The sequence below is a fragment of the Musca domestica genome, unplaced genomic scaffold (assembly GCF_030504385.1).
Source record: "Musca domestica strain aabys unplaced genomic scaffold, Musca_domestica.polishedcontigs.V.1.1 2, whole genome shotgun sequence".
In the NCBI taxonomy this organism is placed as follows: domain Eukaryota; kingdom Metazoa; phylum Arthropoda; class Insecta; order Diptera; family Muscidae; genus Musca; species Musca domestica.
The window spans coordinates 20,265,363-20,287,791 of record NW_026712249.1 but is presented as its reverse complement, the minus strand read 5'-3'; the positions used below and the strand labels follow the sequence as shown (position 1 = coordinate 20,287,791).

General features: G+C 33.8%; 2 protein-coding genes across 6 annotated transcripts in view; one reads left to right on the top strand and one right to left on the bottom strand.

Annotated features, from left to right (window-relative positions):
• Window positions 1-1,684: 1,684 nt before the first annotated feature.
• The window catches only part of LOC101892772 (protein gone early), a 214,327-nt gene continuing 193,582 nt past the window's right edge, over window positions 1,685-22,429 (bottom strand). For all 5 annotated transcript variants that reach the window (XM_059121938.1, XM_059121935.1, XM_059121936.1 and 2 more), the window contains 10 exons: window positions 12,547-12,667; window positions 12,381-12,474; window positions 10,872-10,920; window positions 10,653-10,807; window positions 7,854-7,981; window positions 7,576-7,783; window positions 7,338-7,508; window positions 7,091-7,275; window positions 2,429-3,040; window positions 1,685-2,362 (listed from right to left, as the gene is read on the bottom strand). In XM_059121938.1, the coding sequence (XP_058977921.1) occupies window positions 2,275-2,362; window positions 2,429-3,040; window positions 7,091-7,275; window positions 7,338-7,508; window positions 7,576-7,783; window positions 7,854-7,981; window positions 10,653-10,807; window positions 10,872-10,920; window positions 12,381-12,474; window positions 12,547-12,667 (1,811 nt within the window). In that variant the 3' untranslated portion in view covers window positions 1,685-2,274. The remainder of the gene's footprint in view (window positions 2,363-2,428; window positions 3,041-7,090; window positions 7,276-7,337; window positions 7,509-7,575; window positions 7,784-7,853; window positions 7,982-10,652; window positions 10,808-10,871; window positions 10,921-12,380; window positions 12,475-12,546; window positions 12,668-22,429) is intronic.
• On the top strand, window positions 15,652-21,504 carry LOC101892600 (uncharacterized). The gene is made up of 2 exons (XM_005176501.4): window positions 15,652-15,795; window positions 20,462-21,504. Exons 1-2 carry the CDS (start codon window positions 15,781-15,783, stop codon window positions 21,398-21,400), a joined length of 954 nt encoding a protein of 317 aa, XP_005176558.1. The 5' UTR covers window positions 15,652-15,780; the 3' UTR covers window positions 21,401-21,504.

Genomic DNA, 22,429 nt, shown 5'->3' with positions numbered 1-22,429 from the left:
TTCAGGTTTGTGGCTGCTATCTTCTTTATTCTTAAAAATTCCCGATAGTGACTCTGAAGTCCTTTCCAAAAAAAAAAATGAAAATTCGCGTTTATGGTCTCGAAAAAAATATTCCTCAAAATTTACGTTTGTGAAACAATTCATCCTTGAAATATCATTTTCAGCTCTGTTGATCCTTTTAAAAATATTCCATTAAATAATCGTTTGTGGCCTTGTAAAAATATTCCTAAAAATCAGTGTTTTTGGCTCCGTTGGTCCCCCAAATATTCTCTTTAAGAATTTTCCTAAAAAATCAATGTTTGATTCTTGAAAAAAATATTTTTAAAAACTCCACGTTTGTGGATCTATTATTCATTGCTCTTCCACAAACAAAAATTTAAAAAAATCATAAAAATTCGCGTTTATGGTCTTGAAAAAATATTCCGTAAAATTTACGTTTGTGACACCATTGATCCTTGAAATTTTTTTTCAGCTCTGTTGGTCTTTTCAAAAAAATATTCCCAAAAATAAACTTTTTTGGGCCTTGGAAAAATATTTTTAAAAATGGAAAAATATTTTTTTGTTTGTGGCTCCTTTGGTCCCCCTGTAAAAATCTTTCCCCTCAAAAAATACTCTTTCAGAAATATTCCTAAAAAATCAAAATTTAATTCTTGAAAAAAAATATACATATTTCTAAATAGTCCATGTTTGTGGCTCTGTTGATCCTTGATCTCCCAACATCATGAAAATTCGCGTTTATGGTCTTGAAAATTTATTCCTGAAAATTTACGTGTAAGACACCCTTGATCCTTGAAATATTATTTTCAGCTTTTATGTTCCTTCCCAAAAAATATTCCCTAAAATAAACGTTTGTGGCTTTGGAAAAAAAAAAATTAAAAATTTGTGTTTGTGGCTCAGTTGGTCCCCCAAAAATTCTATTTATATAATATTCTTAAAAAATTAAAATTTTATTCTTAAAAACTCCATGTTTGTGGCTCTATTGGTCCTTCCAATAATATTCCCTTAAATAATCGTTTGTGGCCTTGGAAAAATAGTCCTAACCATTCGTGTTGGTGGCATCGTTGTTAAAAAAAAAAATAGATTTTATTCTATAAAATCTATGTTTGTGTCTCCGTTAGTCCTTGTTATTTCACAAAAAAATTAAAAAAAAATCATAAAAATTCAAGATCAATGGTCTTGAAAAAATATTCCTAAAAATTTAGTTTGTGACACCCCTGATCAGTTATGATGGTTCTTCCAATTATATTCCCTAAAAGTATACTTGGAAAAAATATTCCTAAAAATTCTTGTTTGTAACTCCCCAAAAAATACTATTTAAAAAATATTCTTAAAAAAATCAAAGTTTGATTTTTGAGAAAAATTTTCGTAAAAATCTTCGTCGAAATATTCCTTAAATCCACAATTACACATCATTATATTTCATTCTATACATTTTTCTTTATAGAAAAATAGTTTAACAAATATATAATTTATTTTTTAGTGTCAATACACACACTAAATATTCTTTATTAATTTTAATTTTATGACAAAAGTATATAAATTACTTTAAATATTATTCTTAATATCTCATACAAAATGTATTATTTTTTTTTGTTTGTATTGCTAATTTAAATTTGTATTTAATTCTACAAAAAAATAAAAATAAATTATTTTTTTTTTATTTTCTTTATTTTTTCAGTTATAATTATTTGTTTGTAATGTAAGTCGTAGGTGTTTAAACTCTATACCTATGGAATAGTTAACAAAAAAAATTTCAAAAATTTGTGATTTCTAGTATCAGAAGTTATTTAAAAAATACTAGTATTTATAGATATACAAATATATATATATATAAAACTAGAATTGTTAAATGTGAACATTGTGTAAAAAAATATTTAGAAGGAAAATACTTAAAAAAACTTGTCTCTTAGTCTAAACTGTGAAAACTATGGAACTATGGGGTATGGAAATAAGAGGAGAATCGGAATGATGGTGGTGTTACATATTTGTGTGGTGTGGTGTTACATATTTATATGTATGTGTATGTTTCTTTTTATGTGTAAATTGGATAATGGCAAGTTGTGGGATAAGGTGTTTGAAGGTCTTATGAGCTCGTTTGATAAAGAATTTTGCTAGCCAATACAATTTGGATACAAATCACTTTCTGGCAAAAATTCAAAATCAAACAAATCATAAAACCTTTTTGGACCTCTATTTTGCCCTTAGCCTTGTCATTTTATTGAAATTCAGGCATCAAAGTCTAGTTAGGAAATTTAAAAAAAAATTTATAATAAATTATAGAATATTTGAGCAGCGTACTGGTGGAACCCTACAACTAGAGGCGAGGGGTAGAAATTGTATATGATTCCAGGTGGCATTAAATCTGTAAAAAACAAAAAGAAAAAAGTATTAAAATATTAAATTCCAAATGTTCCACATCTCTACTCACAAGTATTTCTCAGCCAATTGTTGTTCGACATGGGGTTTAATTTTCGCATAATCCTTATCCGCTATTGAAGTACTACAATGTTTCTGCATATAGGCTAAGGCGAAGAGTTCATTTTCATTATAAGACCTCAGACCGGGGATGCGTAGACGTTGAGTAAGCCTTAAACTTTCATAGGTATGCAGCTGGTCGAAAGAGGCCCCCACAATGGGTGAAGCCGTGTCAATGGCCGCCAGAAATGAGCTCAATGCCTTGGCTGTAATTTTTGCCCCACTCAGTGTGATGTGGAAACTTTTGAGGGCATTCGTTGATAATTCTTGTAACTCCTCTCGATTATGCTCCTCAGCGGTGATACAACCAATATCAACATTACCCAAATCGATGTGCAAATGTAAATCATTGTTATCGGCTTTGTACTGTTCAACGAAGGTCATTACAGCATCCATTAGGACCTCCAAGATATCGGAGCCGATACGGGCAAAATTAACAGCAACTGGATAGCGATAATCGTAATAACCAGATGAGGCTATGCCACGGGATATGACCAACATATTGAGTAGTTTGGAATAGGCAACCAATGGCGGTTCTTCGGAGGTATACATTTCGGAAATGATGCTGGAATAATAGAAAGTTAAAGTCAATTATTGTAAAATTTTTGGAATTGATTTAAAATCACTGGGTTATGTTTGTAGAACTCTATAAAAGAATAGTGAAATAACTGACTGAGACGGAAATGGCTAAAACTAGAATCTTAAAATTTTGCACGAAGGCCAGTCGTACTAAAAGGGTACGAAGAGTACTAAAATATACTAAAAAATTAACATTTTGTGTTGGGCAAACGGAATAAACTAGATTTCTGAAATTTAGAATGAGGCTCACTGTTGGCCTGCAGCATAGATGTACCAAAGGGGTTTTGGAAATCGGCCCTATAAGTGTACGATGAGTAGTAAATGTACCACAATTATGAAATTTGAAATTAACATTACTGGCGAAGTGTATGATTGGGATATGAAGTTAAATATGGAAATGTGTACTTAAGTGTACGACAAGTACTAAATGGTACTAAATTTAGTACACATTGAACCTGGAGGAACAAATGGTGCTGGAATCCTGGAATTTTAAATTACAATACTGGCGGAGAGTAGGATTGGAATATGGAGGAAGTTTTCGAAATTTGTACTTATGTACGCAAAACGTACTAAATGGTCCTAAATTTTGAATAATACCATTTTGGGTGAACCGATGGAGTGAAATTTGGAAATAATTTTCGATTGCTATGTGGGATCATGGTATGCAGGTAGTTTTGGAAATTCGTACATATGTGTACTAAATGGTACTAAATTTGGTAAAATTTGAATTTAGGGAACGAATGGAGCTGGAATCCTGAAAGTGGCGAAGTGTTGGATTGTTATGTGGAGAAAGTTTTCGAAATTTGTACTTATGTACACAAAAATTACTAAATAGTACCAAATTTGGTACAATTTGGATTTGAGTGAACCAATAGAGCTGGAATGCTGAAATTTGGAAATAATATTACTGAGGACTGAGGTATTATTGTAGGACTAAGGTACGTCCGTAGTTTGGGAAATTCGAACTTATGTGTACTAAATGGTACTAATTTTGGTACAATTTGGAATTGGGTGAATCGATACACTTGGAATTCTGAAATTTGAAACTTAGATTAGTGCCGGATTGGGGGATTGAGGTATGTACGAAACTTAGAAAATTCGTACTTATGTGTTCTAAATGGTACTAAATATCACACAATTTGAATTTGCGTGAACCGATTGGGATGTAACCTGAATTTGTAATTGAGATTACTATGGGAGTGTAGGATTGGGGCATGCGGGAAGCTTTGTAAATTCGTACTTATGTGTACTAAATGGTTCTAAATTTAGTACAATTTGGAATTATGGTGAACCAATAGAGCTGGAATTTTGAAAATTTAGAAATAATACTTCTATGAGATTGTTTAGAAATTTGGACTATAGGATTGGGGTATGTTTTTGAAATTTGGGGGAAGTTTTGAAAATTGTGTGGACCGATCCTCAAAGTTGACATTGAGGTCTGTATGATTGAGAAATGGCGCTGGCTTATAGAAATGTGTACTATAATTGAATGAAAATTTCTAAATAGTACTAAATTTTGGTATTGAGAGATGGAAAAAGAGCTGAAATTCTGAAATTTGATATGGAAGCCACTGTTGCTGTCTGTGGTTAAGATATGGATGTGGTTTTGAAAATGTCTACTATAATTGTACGAAAAGTACTGAATGGTACTATATTTGGTATAGGGTGAAAGGATAGAGCTGAAATCCTGAAATTTGATATTAACGCAACTGTGGGTATCTAAGTTTGAGATTTGGAGGTGGGTTTGGAAATTTCTACTAAATGTTACCAAATTTGGTATTGGGTGAAGGGATATTGCTGGAATCCTCAAATTTTATATGGAGATTTCTGTTGGTATCTGGAATTGAGATATGTAGGTGGTTCTGGAAATGTGTACCATAATTGAAATCAAATTCAAATTTGATATTTACATTACTAATGATATATGTTTTTGAGATTTTGCGGTGGGTTAATATACGTCCTATATTTGTACGAAAAGTACTAAATGTTACTATATTTGGTAATGGGTGAAGGAAAAAAGCTGACATCCTGAAATTTGATATGAATGTCACTGTTGTCGTTTTTGTTTAAGATTTAGCGTTGGCTTGGAAATTTGTACTATTATTGTACGAAAAGTACTAAATAGTACTAAATTTGTTATTGAGTGAATGTATATAACTGGAATTCTAAAATGAGGTGTCTGTTGGTATCTGGTGTTGAGATCTGCAAATGCGAACTTGAATTGTTCAAAAAGTACTAAATTGTACCAATTTTGAATAACTGTTGGTGTCTAGGCTGGAGAGAAGTACATTGATTGGGATATGACTACTAAATGTTACTAAATATGGCATTGTGTAAAGAAATAAGGCCGCAATCCTCAAATTTGATATTGAGGTTCACTGTTGGTTTCTAGGATTTACTAAATATTTAAATATTGGAGGAAAAGAATCTTAAAAATCATAAAAAATATTAACAATTTAAATATTAGCCCGACAAATATTAAAAAAAAATAAATAAAAAATACTAGCACTTTGGAAAATCATCGATTGCGCCTCTGGGTCCTTATATTTTGTTTAAATTTATTTGAAAGATGCTCTTAAAAAATATATATTGGCCACTGAAAAAATATTCTTTAGAAGTCTACGAGTGGCCTGCATTGGTCCTTAAAAAATATTCTATAAAAATTCACGAGTGTGCCACCATTGATCCTTAAAAATATTTTTTAAAAATCCCCGAGTGTGCCACTATTGATCCTTAAAAAATATTCGTAAAATATAGCCGATTTGGGCTCCAGTGACTCTTAAAAACGATTTTTGAAAGCCCCATTGTTCCTTGAAAAAAAAAAATTCTTTAAAAATCCACGCGTGTGCCTCCATTGGTCTAGCAATAAATATTATCTAAAAAATCCTCTAGTGTGCCAAGATTGGTCCTCGAAAACTATTCTTCTAAAATCCGCGGGTATGTGGTTCATTGATCCTTAAAAAAATATTCTTTAAAAATCCACGGATGTGTGGTTCATTGATCCTAGAAAAATAATTCTTTAAAAAGGCACAAGTGTGCCTTAATTGGACCTTGAAAAAATATTCGTAAAAAATCGGCGTTTGTGGCTCCATTGGCCCTTAAAAAAATATTCTTTGAAAACCCACAAAAATACTCTTTAAAAAATCCACGATACGATATTGGCATTACTATTGGTCCTTCAAAATATAATCTTTAATAATCCCACTTGTGTGTCTCCATAGCTCTTTGAATAAATTATCGGAAAAGAACCACGTTTGCGGATCTATTAACACTTTGTGGATAAATTAAAAAAAATCAGGACAATATTTTTCAAAAATGCGTATTTTGTGTCTCCGAGAAAAAACAACATTTTCAATAGACCTCATTTGTGGCTCCATTTGACCTTGAAAGATTTAATAAAAAAAATCCAGGTTTGCGGTTCCATTGGTCAATTTTTTTTTTAAATGTAAATTTGTGTCTACTCAGGCCCTTGAAAAAAATACGCTTAAAAACTTTTGTTTTGTGGATCTCTTGATCCTTGATATATTTGTAAGAAATCGGGGTTTTCTAGGTTATTTGGTCATTGAAAATATTTTTAAAAATCTATATTTGTGGGTCTGTTGATCTTTGTAATCCTGTTCTTGGAAAATCCTCATTTGTGTACTCTTTGGCCTTTTAAATAATTTTCTTAAACTTCCAGATTGATCCGGTTATTTAAATGCATAGATTGCGTTTCGAAATATTTTACCTATTAAAATGCCCCTGACGATTGCACCAAGGTGTTAATTTACGACATGTGCAATGTACCTCTTCGCTTAAAAGCAACAATTTTGCTTTTCGATGAAGCTAATAAATAAAATCAAAATAATTTTCACAATCACACTGATTAATGTCGGCACTTATTAATCTAAATTTATAACCCGGAAATATAATTAAATAAAAACATATAATTAATTTTGAATGCTAATTAAATTTTTGAGCTTTTTGTTCAAAATAATATTTTAAAAATTTCATATATTTAATTTTTAGATTTTTAATTCAAAATTTCGGCACTTACGTATCAATGATGTTCAATGCCTTGAGTTTATCTTCCATGCGAGCCATACGAAAACTCCAAATCGATTGTAGATGTTCGACAAAATACAAATTGCTCAGCAGCAGTTCGTTGTAGTAATCCTTGGTGTAGCTTTTATTCGATAGAACTTCTTCGGGTATGCCAATTTGTAAACGCATTGTGGTAAGCTGGAAGATACGGAACAGATATTATACACAATTATCATTAAAAACATTCCCACTGGACTTACTTTTTCATTGATGTACTTCTTAACATCTCCACTTATCCAATTGGCTTCCTCAACAGATTGTTCCAATTGATTGCGTAAACTATAGTACATCAACTTCAAGAACTCATCATTGCCCGATGTTTTATTCAAGCCATTGTTGTCCTTAAGGTGAGAGGGCAGAAACTTCGATGCCTATGGAAAAACGAAAAAAACACATCATTACCAAAATCTCCTTCCTTCATCAAATACCATCCCTTACCAATTCCTCTTGATTTTTCTGCTTGACTGCATCCACGGCAAAGGGTAACCAATCTCGAACAGTTTTTGCACACACCATCCATCGTGGATATGTGGAAGTCCTTCCATACACTGAGTGGTCAAAGGCCTCTACCAGGTTACGATATTCCATTGACAAATGGGGAAGTAGGTGGCGTGCCAGCGACCAAATAATGAAATTATTTATGGGCCTGTAAAGGGAAAATTATTTTTTTATTTAGAACTTGGTAAATTTTAAAATTGTAGAGAAATTGGACTTACTTTTTGTCAGAGGTGGAAACAATCGTAGACAGTTCATTTAGCACATCAACATCTCTTACCAAAACTTCTGTATCATCGTTAATTTTGGTATGAGGGAAGAGAGCTTGCAAGGTTTCCGCTATGGGTAGCTGTAAAGAGTAAATCCAATTATTTTGTGCTATAAAACAATAAAGGGCTTTTTATATGTATGTGCAAAAAACACCAGCTATATTTTTTATACCCTCCATCATAGTATTAAAATGAAATGACAAACTTAATATACCCTAAGTTTGTCATTTCATTTTAACACCTCGAAATACACATTTTAGACCCCGCAAAGTATATATATTCTTGATCAGCATAAAATTCTTTGTCGATTTAGCGTTGTCCGTCCGTCTATTCGTCTGTGGAAATCACTCTAGCTTCCGAACGAATTAAAGTAGATTGATAAAATTTTGCTCTAATGTATGTTATGTCTGCAGGACTTTTGGTATTGAAAATGGGCCATGTTGGTCCACGTTTTGGTATAGCCCCCATTTAACGGTACCTCCCGATATTCGGTATTTTCATGATTTTAGCGACATTATTCACCGAAATAGTTTCAAATTTGGTATTTGAAGTTCGTTATGGATACTACAGCCTAAGACAGAAAATTGTCTGTGTAGGTCCTCGTCTTCGTATAGCCCCCATATAAAGGTACCTTCCGATATTCAGTATTTTGATGATTTTAGCGAACCTATGCACCGCAATTGTTTCAAATGTGGAATTTAAAGTTCGTAATGGATACTACAGCCTAAGACAGAAAATTGTCTGTGCAGGTCCACGTCTTCGTAGAGTCCCCAAATAGCGGTACCTCCCGATATTCGGTATTTTAATAATTTAATGGACATTTTTTCACCAGAATTGTTTCAGATTTGGTATTTGAAAGTCGTAATGGATACTACAGCCTATGACAGAAAATTGTCTGTGTGGGTCCACGTCTTCGTATTGCCCCCATATAACAGTACCTCCCTATATTCAGTATTTTGATGATTTTAGACAATTTATTCGCCAGAATAGTTTCAAATGTTGAATTTAAAGTTCGTAATGAATATTACAGCCTAAGACAGAAAATTGTCTGTGCAGGTCCACCTCTTCGTAAAGCCCCCATATAACGGTACCTCCCGATATTCAGTATTTTAATGATTTTAGGGACATTTTTCACCAGAATTATTTCAAATTTGATATTTGAAGTTCGTAATGGATACTACAGACAGGATTTGCAAAGTTCGAGCAAAATCGGATCATCCTTTCTCATACTGTGCAAAAAATATTTTTTGAAAATTTCGACCTTTTGTGTGGGGAGGTACCAGAAGGAGCAGACCGATATATTCTATCTTAACACCAGACCATGGGTTGATAAAAATATTGGGTTGTGTGAAGATAATCGGACTATTACATCACATTTTATAAGAGTTGTACTAGATAAAGCGAACCGATATTGTCCATTTTTGCACTTGACGTAGCACTGATGCAAATATTAGGATTTTCAAAGTTCGAGCAAAATCGGATCATCTTTTCTCATTCTGTGCAAAAACTATTTTTTGTCACTTTTGACCTTTTGTTGGGTAGGTACCCAAAGGAGTCGACCGATATATTACATCTTAACACCAGACCTTTGGTTTTTAAAAATGTTACATCACATTTATAAGAGTTGTAATTATTCAAAATGTTGACCCTTTATGAGGGATACAGGATGGAGTGGACCGATATTGTCCATTTTCGCACCTGCTGTAGCACTGATGCAAATATTAGGATTTGCAAAGTTGGAACAAAATCGGGTTATAGTTTCTCTTTCTGTGCAAAAAAAAAAATATTTTTTTTTGAAAATTTCGACCTTTTGTGGGGGAGGTACCAGAAGAAGTGGACCGATTTTGCCCATCTCTGAACTCGATCTTAGTTTGACAATAATATTACGACGTACCAAGTTTGGATCAATTCGGATACTTCCTTCGAGAGTTATAGTGCGCACCAGCCAGGCAGACGGACGGACGGACATCACTGGATTGACTCAAAATGCCCTAAAACGGATTTGGTCCAAAGAGACATAGGGTCTAAAACCGTTATTTTGATTAGGCACTTTTGACCGTATAAAATGATATATACCCTCTCTAGCCATATGGCCGAGGGCATAAAAATCGTACTTTTCGGATCTAATATTGGTATAAAGGATTATTAAAATCTCAAAATCATAGAATGTGGGAAAAAATGTGTTATGGAATTAAAGTGCCGTAGTTTGATTGGACCAAAAATTATGGACACCTCGAAATATTGGTTGGAAAGTATATATGGATCTTCATGGATCTTCACCGAGTCGATATAGCTTTTTGTGCCCGTCCGTCCGTCTGTCCATGTTAAATTGTAATCATTCTACAGATCGCAATTATGGCCCGATCCTCACGAAATTGTGCATGGAGAAGTCTATTCTTGGGCGTGATGATTGCAAAATATTTAGGGATTGAAATGATTTATAGACCAACCGGCTCGGAATATTGAATGGCGCTAGAGTTTCGAATAATATATAGCGAGTGAAATATACAACATCTTTTATATTAAAAAGTTTAAACATTTCCATTAAATCGCGAATATTTTAAATTTCAACGAAATCACAAATACACGAAAATGTCACTTCTGACAATTACATTGTCAGACATACATCCCATATATCGCATACATAGCAAAATATATACAATTTCATATATCAAAGAAGGGGATGTTAGTTTGACCGCTTATGGATACGTTTTTATGATTTGTTATGCCTTTGTTAATATTCTCACTTACCGATGGAGCTATGGTTTTTATTTCCACTAAAGTCTTGATTTCATTTAAACGTTTTTCTCCAGATGACGATTTGACAACATCCAAATGATTTACAATACGTTTCTCATAATTGAAAACATCATCGGCAAAGAGTTCAGCCTGTTTGGAAACAATGCCTGAAAATCAATAAAAAAAATTAAATAAATAAAAAATTGTTATTTTTAATCGTTGAGGACTTACCCATGTTAATGGCAAAATCGCGTAGCAACAAAATATAGCCTTTGACAATCTAGAAAAAGAAATATAAATTTGATAAGTTAAGAAAAAAAGTGAATGGGCAATTTTTTCTTAGATTTTCTTTTTTCCGTAGAAGAAGATGTTCGAAAAAAATATTTAAAAATTCTTTTAAATGTAAGTTTAAAAACCCGTAAAGAAAGTCTTAAATTCTTAAAGACTTTATGATACCCATAACAATTAAAAGTTTTTATGGGAGAATTCAATCATACACGCTATGATTATAATTATTACTTAAAGTTCAAAGGACTAAATATGCCGAAGCATTTGTATCTTTTAAATTCAGACTTGTTTTGCCCATTTGATATATATATATATATATATATATATATATATATATATATATATATATATATATATATATGGGAGTTATATCCAAATCTGAACCGATCTTGATAAAATTTGGCAAATATATTTCTGAGCTGTATTTCATATATTTCCCTGAATATCGTTGTTACGGAGTGCATATTACGGCTGTGGGTAACAAATATAACAAATCGGATGAACAATATATATGGGAGTTTTAGCTATATCTGATCCGATCTTCACCTAGTTTGACATACTAGCTTCTAGACTCAATTCGGTCATAAGTGTCAAATTTCATCCCATTTTGGGCAAATATTAGACGTTTGGTGCACAATAAAAGATAAATTGGACGAAGTTATATATGGCAGATATATCCAAATCCTAGCCGATCTCGATAGAATTTAGCAAAGGTATTTCTGAGCTGTATTTGATATATTTCCCCAAATATTGTTGTTACAGAGTGCATATTACGGCTGCGGAGGACTAAAATAACAAATCGCATGAACAATATATATTGGAGCTATAGCTATACCTGAACCGATTTCGATCAACTTTGGCACACTTATTTTCAGCCCTTATCTGGTTGTATGTGCAAAATTTCATAATATTCGGGCTGATATTACACGTTTGGTGCACAATAAAAGGCAAATCGGACGAAGATATATATGGGAGCTATATCTAAATTTTTAACGATTATCTCCAATTTCAATAGGGTTCGTCCTTGGGTCAAACAAATGATTTGTGCAAAATTTCATCTGGATCGAATAATAAATGCGACCTGCATTTTGTTCACAAAAATACATGGACAGACGGACGGACAGACAGACGGACGGACATGCATAAATCGACTCAGAATGTGATTCTATGCAGATAATCAATCTCGTTTCCTTTTGCCTGTTAAAAACAAATGTACAAAGACATTATTATTTTTGATATTTCGTCACTCACTTTCGGCACTTGGCAAGATTTTGTACATTTTTGTTATATGTTTAAATATTATTGTTCCCGATGATGTTTTCCATCGAAAATAATAAAAAAAATAAAAAAAACAAATGCCTCGAAATAATTAAAAATAAAGGTCGAATTAAATAACTAAAAATTAAAATATTAAATAAAATTATCAATATTGTTTATACAAAAACTACCCACCTCATCATTTCGATCGGCATTATAGAAATATTTGTCCGGCAAACCGAATTCTCCTTCATCTAATGTAATAATGTATTCGTGGGGCTTGTTGAAACTGCAATAAAAATAACGAAAAACAGAATTGTTATAGGCCTCAAATCATAGGTAATAAGTTCTTTCTACATACCGATTCTCAACGGAAACCTTGTAGTAGGGAAATATGCCATAGGCCGCTTGTAAGTGAACCAACGCTTTACGATAATCCCAAAATTGTATGCTCTTGGTATCGCGTAATGCCTGCCAACCCTCTGTAAATAGAAGAAGAAGTAAGAAAGAAAATAAAATTTCAGAATTAGTGATAATTAAATTAAAACAAAAGTGTTACAAGGTGATTTTGCAATAACAAAAAAATTGTAGTGTTTAATTAATATGGCGCCAAATAAAATTTTGAATTTTGAGATTTTGTATGATTTCACATTTCTAGGAACTGAATATGTATGTAGTTTCTCTTTCTATGTATTAAATAGTAAATGTAATATTTAATGAAAAATAATTGGCATACTTTCCCAGACTTTTTTTTTTTGGAAAGGTGTAGAAGAAATAGGAAATTAAAAAAGCACATAAAATTCGGAAAAAAAAATCAAAAAATACTTTATTTAAATTGATAGTACGGTCCATTTGTATCATTTGATGTTAGAGTATTGTTTCATGCAAATACTGACCGATACTGCACCACAAATGGTCTATCCGATTAGTCCAACTTTGGCATACTCTTTCCAACATTTCGGCCGGTATGTCACAATTACATGCTTCAATGTTGCGGATGTATCATTTTAGGCGCAGTCGCGGTCAACATTTGCATGAAACAATTTTCAAAAATAAAATTATATGGACCTTAATGACAATTCAGATAAATATTTCATTTTTTCAGAATTTTAACTTTCCCATATCTCTATATATCTCCCTTTACTATGTTTCGGCGTAAAAGTATTGCTTTTCCAGAACACAATATGTTGGACCTATTATGAGTTTGACTGGGCAAAAAAAGTATATAACACCGTGAAATATTGCTCCAAGAAATATACAGGGTGAGACGAAAAAACTGCAATCAATCTCAGACTGCTGACATTTCTAAGCCACTAGTCCGACAGTTGTTAAAATTATTCCAGTGTCAGCTCATTATATCGTTTACAGGCGTACAAAAGCATTTTGGTGAGAATTTTTCAGAAAAAAAGTTATTCGTGATGGAATCCAAGCGTGATAGCGTGAATTCTTTTTATTTGGCTGGATAACCACAATTGGCTATCGTTAGAGCACTCCAGCATTTAAATGTGAATAAATCTTTTGTTTTTCGTACCATCGCTCATTACCGTGATACTGGTAACGTAGCCCGACGTCAAGGAAGTCAAGGAAGTGAACGGAAGAAAACAGTAACATCAGCAGAAATGGTTCGAAATGTAAAGAAGTGACTTGATCGAAACCCGCGTCGCAATGGCCGAAAAATGGCTCGTGAGCTGAACATATCGCAATATTCCATTTGGCAAATATTGAAAAATGAGCTCGGGATAAAGCCACTTCCCATCATATTCTTTAAGCTTGCTGCACATGCAAACACTGCCGTCCTAAGGGAGATTTCGGTAAGATAAAACCACCTTGGGAAAACGGTAGCCTTAAGTTGATGAGGAGGAGCGAAATTCCTCGCCTAACTAAAACGACTGTGTACGTCAGAGGATTTGGCACCAACTTCGAGAGCGAACGTATGATCGAAGTATTTGGAAGACAAAACAAGACTTTGGACGTGAAGAGATAGAAAGTCTTCCACAGAGAGGAGAAGATGGCACTCTCCTAGTGATTGGAGTTGGCGATATCTCCATGGCCGCTCTGACAAAGACTAAAGGCATTGCTTTCTATGTCTCAAAAGCTGTCAGAATAACTAGGTGATGAAGACCAAATGGTCTTCTCCTAAAAGACTAAAAGGTCTTCTCATAGAAGAAGAAAGGGTCTCCTCATAGAAGACCAAAGGGTCTTCTCATAGAAGACCAAAGGGTCTTCTCATAGAAGACCCAAGGGTCTTCTCATAGAAGACCAAAGGGTCTTCTAATAGAAAACCAAAGGGTCTTCTCATAGAAGACCAAAGGGTCTTCTCATAGAAGACCAAAGGGTCTTCTCATAGAAGACCAAAGGGTCTTCTAATAGAAAACCAAAGGGTCTTCTCATAGAAGACCAAAGGGTCTTCTCATAGAAGACCAAAGGGTCTTCTCATAGAAGACCAAAGGGTCTTCTCATAGAAGAGCAACTGGTCTTCTCATAGAAGAGCAACTGGTCTTCTCATAGAAGGGCAACTGGTCATCTCATAGAAGAGAAACTGATCTTCTCATAGAAGAGCAATTGGTCTTCTCATAGAAGAGCAATTGGTCTTCTCATAGAAGAGCAATTGGTCTTCTCACAGAAGAGCAAGTGGTCTTCTCACAGAAGAGCAAGTGGTCTTCTCAAAGAAGAGCAATTGGTCTTCTCAAAGAATAAAAAATTAAAAGGTCTCTCAAATACTCTTCTCTCCCCTCCCACGTCACCCCAACTATGCATCCTGTCTACGCGCTGATTACATGCATCACTAAATTTTCCATTTCTGGTTTGGAATGAAAAAAAAAAAAATACTTAATTAGTGTTAATATAAATATCATTGAACTTAAAACAATAGATTTCTCTGTGTCATGCATTCATTTCGACACAATAGCGGAGCTCTAAATAAAATCACATATTATCAATAAAAATCAGAAAATAAAGTTATGTCGCGATATCCCGCACCACTCTTTGGCTCATCATATGCAGAATTGTATTAATTAATAACTAATTGTGTGACAAAGCCAACAGTTGGCGGTGACTCTACTCTCTACGATTTGGACACAAATCCCCCTTGCCATTTTGATCTAAAGCCATCAAGAGCAACATCAAATTGAACCTGTCAAACTGAAAAAAATTAGCACCTTTTAGTGCCACCAGTTGGGCAACTATTGATGCCAAATATTGTTGGAGAACACCAAGCTTAGACCATTTTGGAAATACCGGACATCGTACACATTTTGGAGTCATCGATTTATGACACTTTGCTGGTGATGATGTCTGCCTTCTGGTGAGATTTTTTTGTTTGAAATTTCTTTAATTAGTTTAAATTAAAGATTTTGTGAATTTGTTGTTCCTAGACTTTATTGTTGGACATTTCTTACATGGCGGCTATGGACGGAACTTCTGGGGGAGTTTTTATTAGCCGTTCGATTGATTGGATTTCGATTTCGAAAAGTTTTGGTATAAAACTGTTTGTTTGGCTGGTATTTGGTATCAGTAGTTCATCAACAACTGTCTTAGAGAGAACAGATTTTTCGTCCTTAAGTTTAGAGGGAAGGATTTTAAATTAAGCCTGAGCATGAATTCTTTTGTGGTGAGTTTGAAAGTGGAACAAAAAAGAAATCAACAACAGCTACTAGATTTGGATTACACATTGGGAGAACTAAAGGATAACAGTGTACAGTGTTTCAAAATGTGTTGTGAAATATGTGAAAATGAAAACTTAGAAAAAAGCTCCTTGAGTTACATATGCAATATATAGAGCTTTTCATCGAACTTTAAATTTTAACCAAAAGAGCTTTTAAAATACAATGTGTTAAAACCAAGCGCGAAAATTCCCAGAGCTTTTCGCTCCAAGCTTTTATAAATATTAAATTTCATTAAATGTCTACCAAAAGAGCTTTTAAAAAAGTATTAAAAAATCCAGGGCAAAAAATTCTGAAAGCTTCCCTAAACTTCCCTCTAAGCTTTTATAAGTATCAGTTAAATATCAGAGCTTTTCACTGAAGTTAAAATGTTAACCAAACGAGCTTTAAGGTAGTGTTAAAAGCAATCGCAAAAACGCTCAAAGCTTTCCACTCCAAGCTTTAATAAATACCAGTTAGTATGTAAAGTGCTTTGCACCGAAGTTTAGATTTTGATCAAAAAAGCTTTTAAATAAAATGTATTTAAATTAAGTGCAAAAAATCTCAAAACAGACCTCTCCAAGTTTATCAGTTAAAAATCGAACAAAAAGAGCTTTTTAATAAAATGTGTTAAAATCTAACCCAAAAATTCCCAAAGCTTTTCACTCTAAGCTTATATAAAGTTCAGTTAATGAGCTTTTTGCGATATAAAAATTCAATCAAAGAAGCTTTTAAATAAAATGTGTTAAAATCAAGTATGAAAATTTCCAAAGCTTTTCTCTCCAAGCTTTTCAGTTAAAGTTTTTTATAAATATCAAAGTTAAAAAATATATTTTCAGTTAATTGTTTCATATGAATATTAATTATTTAGAGAAGGATTCGATTTCAAGCCGTTAAACGGAAAGCTTTTATACAGATAAGTTACTTGGAAGCTACATACATAAATCTGTTTAGAAAATATGAAGGCAAAAACTTTAACGAATATCAATTAAGAAAGCTCAGAAGACAAAAAAATTCGGCTTAAGTTGTTATAAATTATTTTGACATAAATATCAAAATTGCCTATAAAAGCAAACAAACTCATTTTAATCCTTAAAAATATTAATCGAAAAAGTCTCAAACAAAGCTTCAAAACAAAATTTATGTAAAAAAAAAATATTTCATATTGAAGCTTTTAAAAGCTTTAAGTTTATTTATCCATAAAAAAATTTCGAGTTCGAATTAAATTTCGGGTTCGAATTAGTGAAAGCCTTAAAAGGAACAAAAGCTTTGGAAGTTTTCAAGAAAAAAACTGATGGAATTTGCAGCTGATGCCTGAAGTTGAAAAGACTTAAAAAAAGCCAATAATCAGTTGATGAAAAAATATAATAAAATTTTTCCAAAATGCTTTTTCCGGCATTTATCCATGGACATTTTGTTTACAAAGCTCCGAAGGCAAAACGGATCCAACTTAGCGTTTTTTATATTATGCAAATAAAAAAGAATAATAAAACAATATTTTTACAAGCAGTTGCCCGCTACTTCGTCAGCGAAATATGGTACCTTTTAATACTTTTCGTACAATTATAGTGCACATTTCGAAACCAGCTACATTGGTCTAGGCTGCACAAGAACAGCGACCATATTTCCAAATTTCAGATTTCAAGCACTATCTGTTCACCTTATACCAAATTGTACCAAATATAGTACTATTTAGTACTTTTCATACAATTATAGTAGTAACTCCCAAAACCATCTCCATATGTTAACCACAGACAACAAACGTAATATGTATATCAAATTTCAGGATTTAAACTCTATCTCTTCACCCAAACCAAATATAGTGTCATTTAGTACTTTTCGAACAATTGTAGAGTACATTTAAAAAAACACCTTCATATCTCAATTCAAGATAACTACAGAGACCTCAATATCAAATTTCAGAGTTTCAGCTCCTTTGTTTCACTCAACTGTAAATTAAGTGCTATTTAGTATTTTTCGTACAATTATAGTACACATTTCCAAAACCACCTCCATATGTTTACCACGGATATCAACAGTGAAATCTATATTAAATTTTTGGATTCCTCCATCCTATAGCAAATTTAGTACTTTTCGTACAATTATGGTAAATATTTCCAAACCTCTTCCATATCTCAATTCCAGATACTAATAGAGACTTCAAACTCAAATTGAGGATTGAGGATTCCAGCCCTATCCCTTCACCTTATTCCAAATTTAGTACCATTTAGTACTTTTCGTACAAACATTGAACGCATTTTGTACAAATATTGGACGATCGCCAAATTTCAAACGCAGATACCATGGGTGAACTAAATATCAAATTTCAGAATTTTATCTCTATTCCATTATCCAATACCAAAGCTAGTACAATTAAGTACTTTTAGTACAATTATAGTTATACACATTGCCGAGACCATGTCCATATGTCCAGGCTACACATGAACATCGGCCATAATACCAAATTTCAGATTTTAAGCACTATCTGTACCTATTTCAGATTTTAAGCACAAATTGTACCAAATATTGTACTATTTAGTACTTTTCATGTACCTATAATACACTTTTCCAAAACCACATCTTTATTACAAACCTACCACCAACCGGTAGCCTAATAATTTTTTCTTTAAATTCCACCTCCATACGTTCAAACCAAAACAAACGCTTCCAAATTTAGATCTTTTTAATACAGTACGCACACTTAGTACACATTACCGAACCAGCTTCAAATTTTGAAAATTACTTTCCAACGATGGTTCTCAAATCAAATACAAATGTTTAGGTCTCTCCGTTAACATTGTACAAAATGGTACCATTTCAGAAGTTTAGTAACATTTTAGAACATTTTCGAAATTTAAAGTTCGATTTTCAAACACCCTTTGGTACATCTATGCTGCACTCCGTCTGTGACTCTCATTCCAAATTTTGGAATTCCAGCTCCATCGATTCTTCACAATTCCAATTTGTAACAAATTTAGTACCATTTAGTACACATAAGTACGAATTTCCCAGCCTTCCTACATACCCCAATTCTACACTCCCACAGTAATCCCAATTCCAATTCCCAAGTATAAATTGTACTTTATTTAGTACATTTTAGTACATATAAGTACAAATTTCCAAAATTGCCAACATATCCCAAATCTACACTCCGACAGTAATCTTATTTCCAGTTTTCCGTATACTAGCTCTATTGGTTCACCTAAATCTAAATTGTACCAAATTTAGTGTCAATTAGTACACTTAAGTACAAATTTTCATACCTACCCACATCTTACAGCCAATAGAAATCTAATTTTCAAATTTCAGGATTCCAACTCTATCGGTTCACCCAAAATAATTTTTTTTTGTAAATTTAGTACAATTTGGTACGTATAAGTACGAATTTTCAAAACTACTTACATTCCTCTGTCCTACAAGGCAATAGTAAGATTAATTCCAATTCTATTGGTTCTCCAATCTAACTCTATTGGTTCTCCAAAACACTTAATTACAAATTTTCATAACTACCTAAAAAAAAATCACGATTCCAACTCTATCGGTTCACCCAAAATTAATTTTTTTCCAAATTTAGTACCATTTAGTACACAAATGTACGAATTTCCAAACCTACCGACATACCTCTGTCCTACAATCCATTAGTAATCTTATTTCCAAATGTCAGGCTTCCAACTCTATTGCTACTTCGTTCAGGTTGAACGAAAGCATAACAAGTGGAGAAAGATGTAAATGTTTATAAGTGCGGTTGTAAGATTTAGAAGACTTTCCAAAAGAATTTTAGTTTTATTTAATTCTTTGGTTCCTCTTCTATTGAGCTTACGATCTCGTCACTTGGGTAAAAAATGTTTTTTGTCATAGAAGTTATTTTTAAATAACTTCTGGGGAGAATATCCCAGACAAAAAACAAGGGAACTGAAACCTAGATATTCCCTGCCTTACCCCCTGGTAAACATTACCATCGTTCTCCACTAATAAACAAACGTTGTTTTTATAAAAACAACAAAAAAGGGATAAAGCCTGACCATTTTGCAACAACAAAATACTACGGTATCCCGAACATACAAGCCACACTGTTCCCCCAAAAACTTTAAATTGTACCAATTTCGAAAGCTGCCTCCATATCCTACACTTCGACAATAATATTAATTTTAGATTTCAGAATTCCAGCTTCATCCATTCCTCCAAATTCAAATTGTACTAAATTTAGTACTGTTTAGTACTTGTTGTACATATGGGTACTCACTTCCACAACTACCTTCTTACATCGAGACTCTACTCCTCAACATTAATTCCCATTCCAAAATTCAAGTTTATAGCTCTAACCGTTCACATGATACGAAATGCTACCAAATGTTGTACATTTTAGTACTTTTCGTACACTTCTAGTACAAATTTCCAAAAACCATAATACACTCCATCAGTGACCCTCATTTCGAATTTAGGAGTTCTATCTTTACTGCTTCCTCAAATACAAAGGGTACCATATGTAGTACCATTTAAAAAAGCTCACGGAAACTTTCGTAAAGCTCTCGGAGGCTTTCTTGTTATTGAGTTAAAAGATTTCTATTTAATTCGATTTTTTAATTGTTTTAATATTTTCTGCCATTTCTAATCCTTCTCCCTTTTTCCTTTCAGTTATTTGCCTGCGCTACGGTGCTTTTAAGCTGTGCCAATGCCCGTCCGGATCTGAGCCTGGGCTATCGTTACAATCAAGGCCATAGCAGTGGAGGCGGCTCATTTTTGCGTGCCCCCGGCGGCGTTTCGTCCTCCTATAGCCCCACCGCCTCCGGTAATGCCTATTTTGCCTCCCAACCATCGGTGGGACAATTCGGAAACTCTGGATTTGCTCCATCCTTTGGCAGCTTTGGTGTTGGCGGAGGCAGTGTTGGTGGCGGCTCCGTCGGTGGTTCCTTTGGCAATTCACAATACAATTCCGGCTCATCCTTCTCTCAAAATTCCGCTGTAAATGTTGAAGAACAACAGGCATTCCTAGGCCATTTACAAAATCATCAAGCTCCGTTGGTGACCAAACATTTCTATCTGCACACCGCTCCCGTCGACAGTGATGAACAACAAATTGTACGCTATGTCAACATTGGTCGCCCACAGAAGAACTATCGTGTTGTCTTCATTGATGCACCCTCGAACACCCACAACAAGGCTAAGATTATTGCCAATGTTGCACCCACCGAAGAGAAGACCGCAATTTATGTACTCTCCAAGAAGAACAATGCTTTGGATGTCAGCGCTGAAGTTGTCACCCCAGCTCCAGTTAATAACAAACCCGAGGTGTTCTTCATCAAATACAAGACACCCGAGGAGGCCATTCATGCCCAACATACCATTCAAGCTCAGTATGATGCTCTGGGCGGTAGCTCAGATGTCAGCAATGAGGGACCCATTCCAGTTTCATCGGTAATTGGCAGTTTGGGTGGTGGTTCTGAGGGGGATGATGGTAGCGCCGGTTCCCAGTTGGTGGATGGTGACAATGGTAGTCAATATGTTGGTCCCGTTCAAGTTGCCCACACCGGCACCAATACTCAACAAACTTATTTGCCAGCCAATCATAAATAAGTTTGCATTTTGAGGTGATATTGAATTGATAATTAATTTGCTTTTTATTTTTTCGAGAAATATTTGTGGTGTTTGTTGTTAAATTGATATTTTTGTAATGTTGTATACTTGATAAAGAAATAAAAAAAATCCAATAAAAATGTATTTCTTTAATTTCTGTATATTTTATCTTAGATCTTCTTCGACTAGAAGACCTCAATGTCTTCTTCGACTAGAAGACCTCAATGTCTTCTTTGACTAGAAGACCTACAGAGGTCTACTTCGACTAGAAGACCTAGAGGTATTCTTGGACTAGAAGACCTTGAGGTCTTCTTCGACGAAAAAGACTAAAAGACCCAGATGTCTACTTCGGTTAAAAATCCTTGAGGTGTTCTTGGACTAGAAGGCCTAGAGGTCTTCTTCTTCTAGAAGACCCGGAGGTCTTCTTCCCCTAGAAGACCAAGAGATTTTCTTGGCCCAGAAGACCTAAAGGTCTTCTTGAACTAGGGGTCTTGTGTGATCAGAAGAGGAGAGGTATTCTGAGCTAAGAAGACCTCTTGGTCTTCTAGTCAAAGAAGAACTCTCTTTTTCTGATCACACAAGACCTTCCTAGATGTCTTCTTCGCCTAGAAGATTTAGTGGTCTTAGTCCCCTAGAAGACCTAGAGGTCTTTTTCATATGATTCTTCTTTTATCCATGGAATGCCTACGTTTATTCAATCACACCAGAGGGTGCCTACATTCATATGTTATATACATACACACTTGTATGTGTTACACCCCACCCCTCTGAATTTTACTTTGAAAGCAATTTTAAATATTTCTTAATAACAATTTCTTGTCATGACAGATTAATTTTTCCGATTTCCTCCATCAATTTGTCCCTTCTTGGGATTCTTAACAAAATCGAAAAACGGGAAGTTTCTTAAAATTCCATGAAGAAATATTTTCCCCCACCTTTAAGGGATGTCTGTATATCTCATTTGCCTAAGTGATTTTCACTCTTTAAACAAATTTGAGCGAGTGCACTACTGGGAGCAGAAAAAATGGA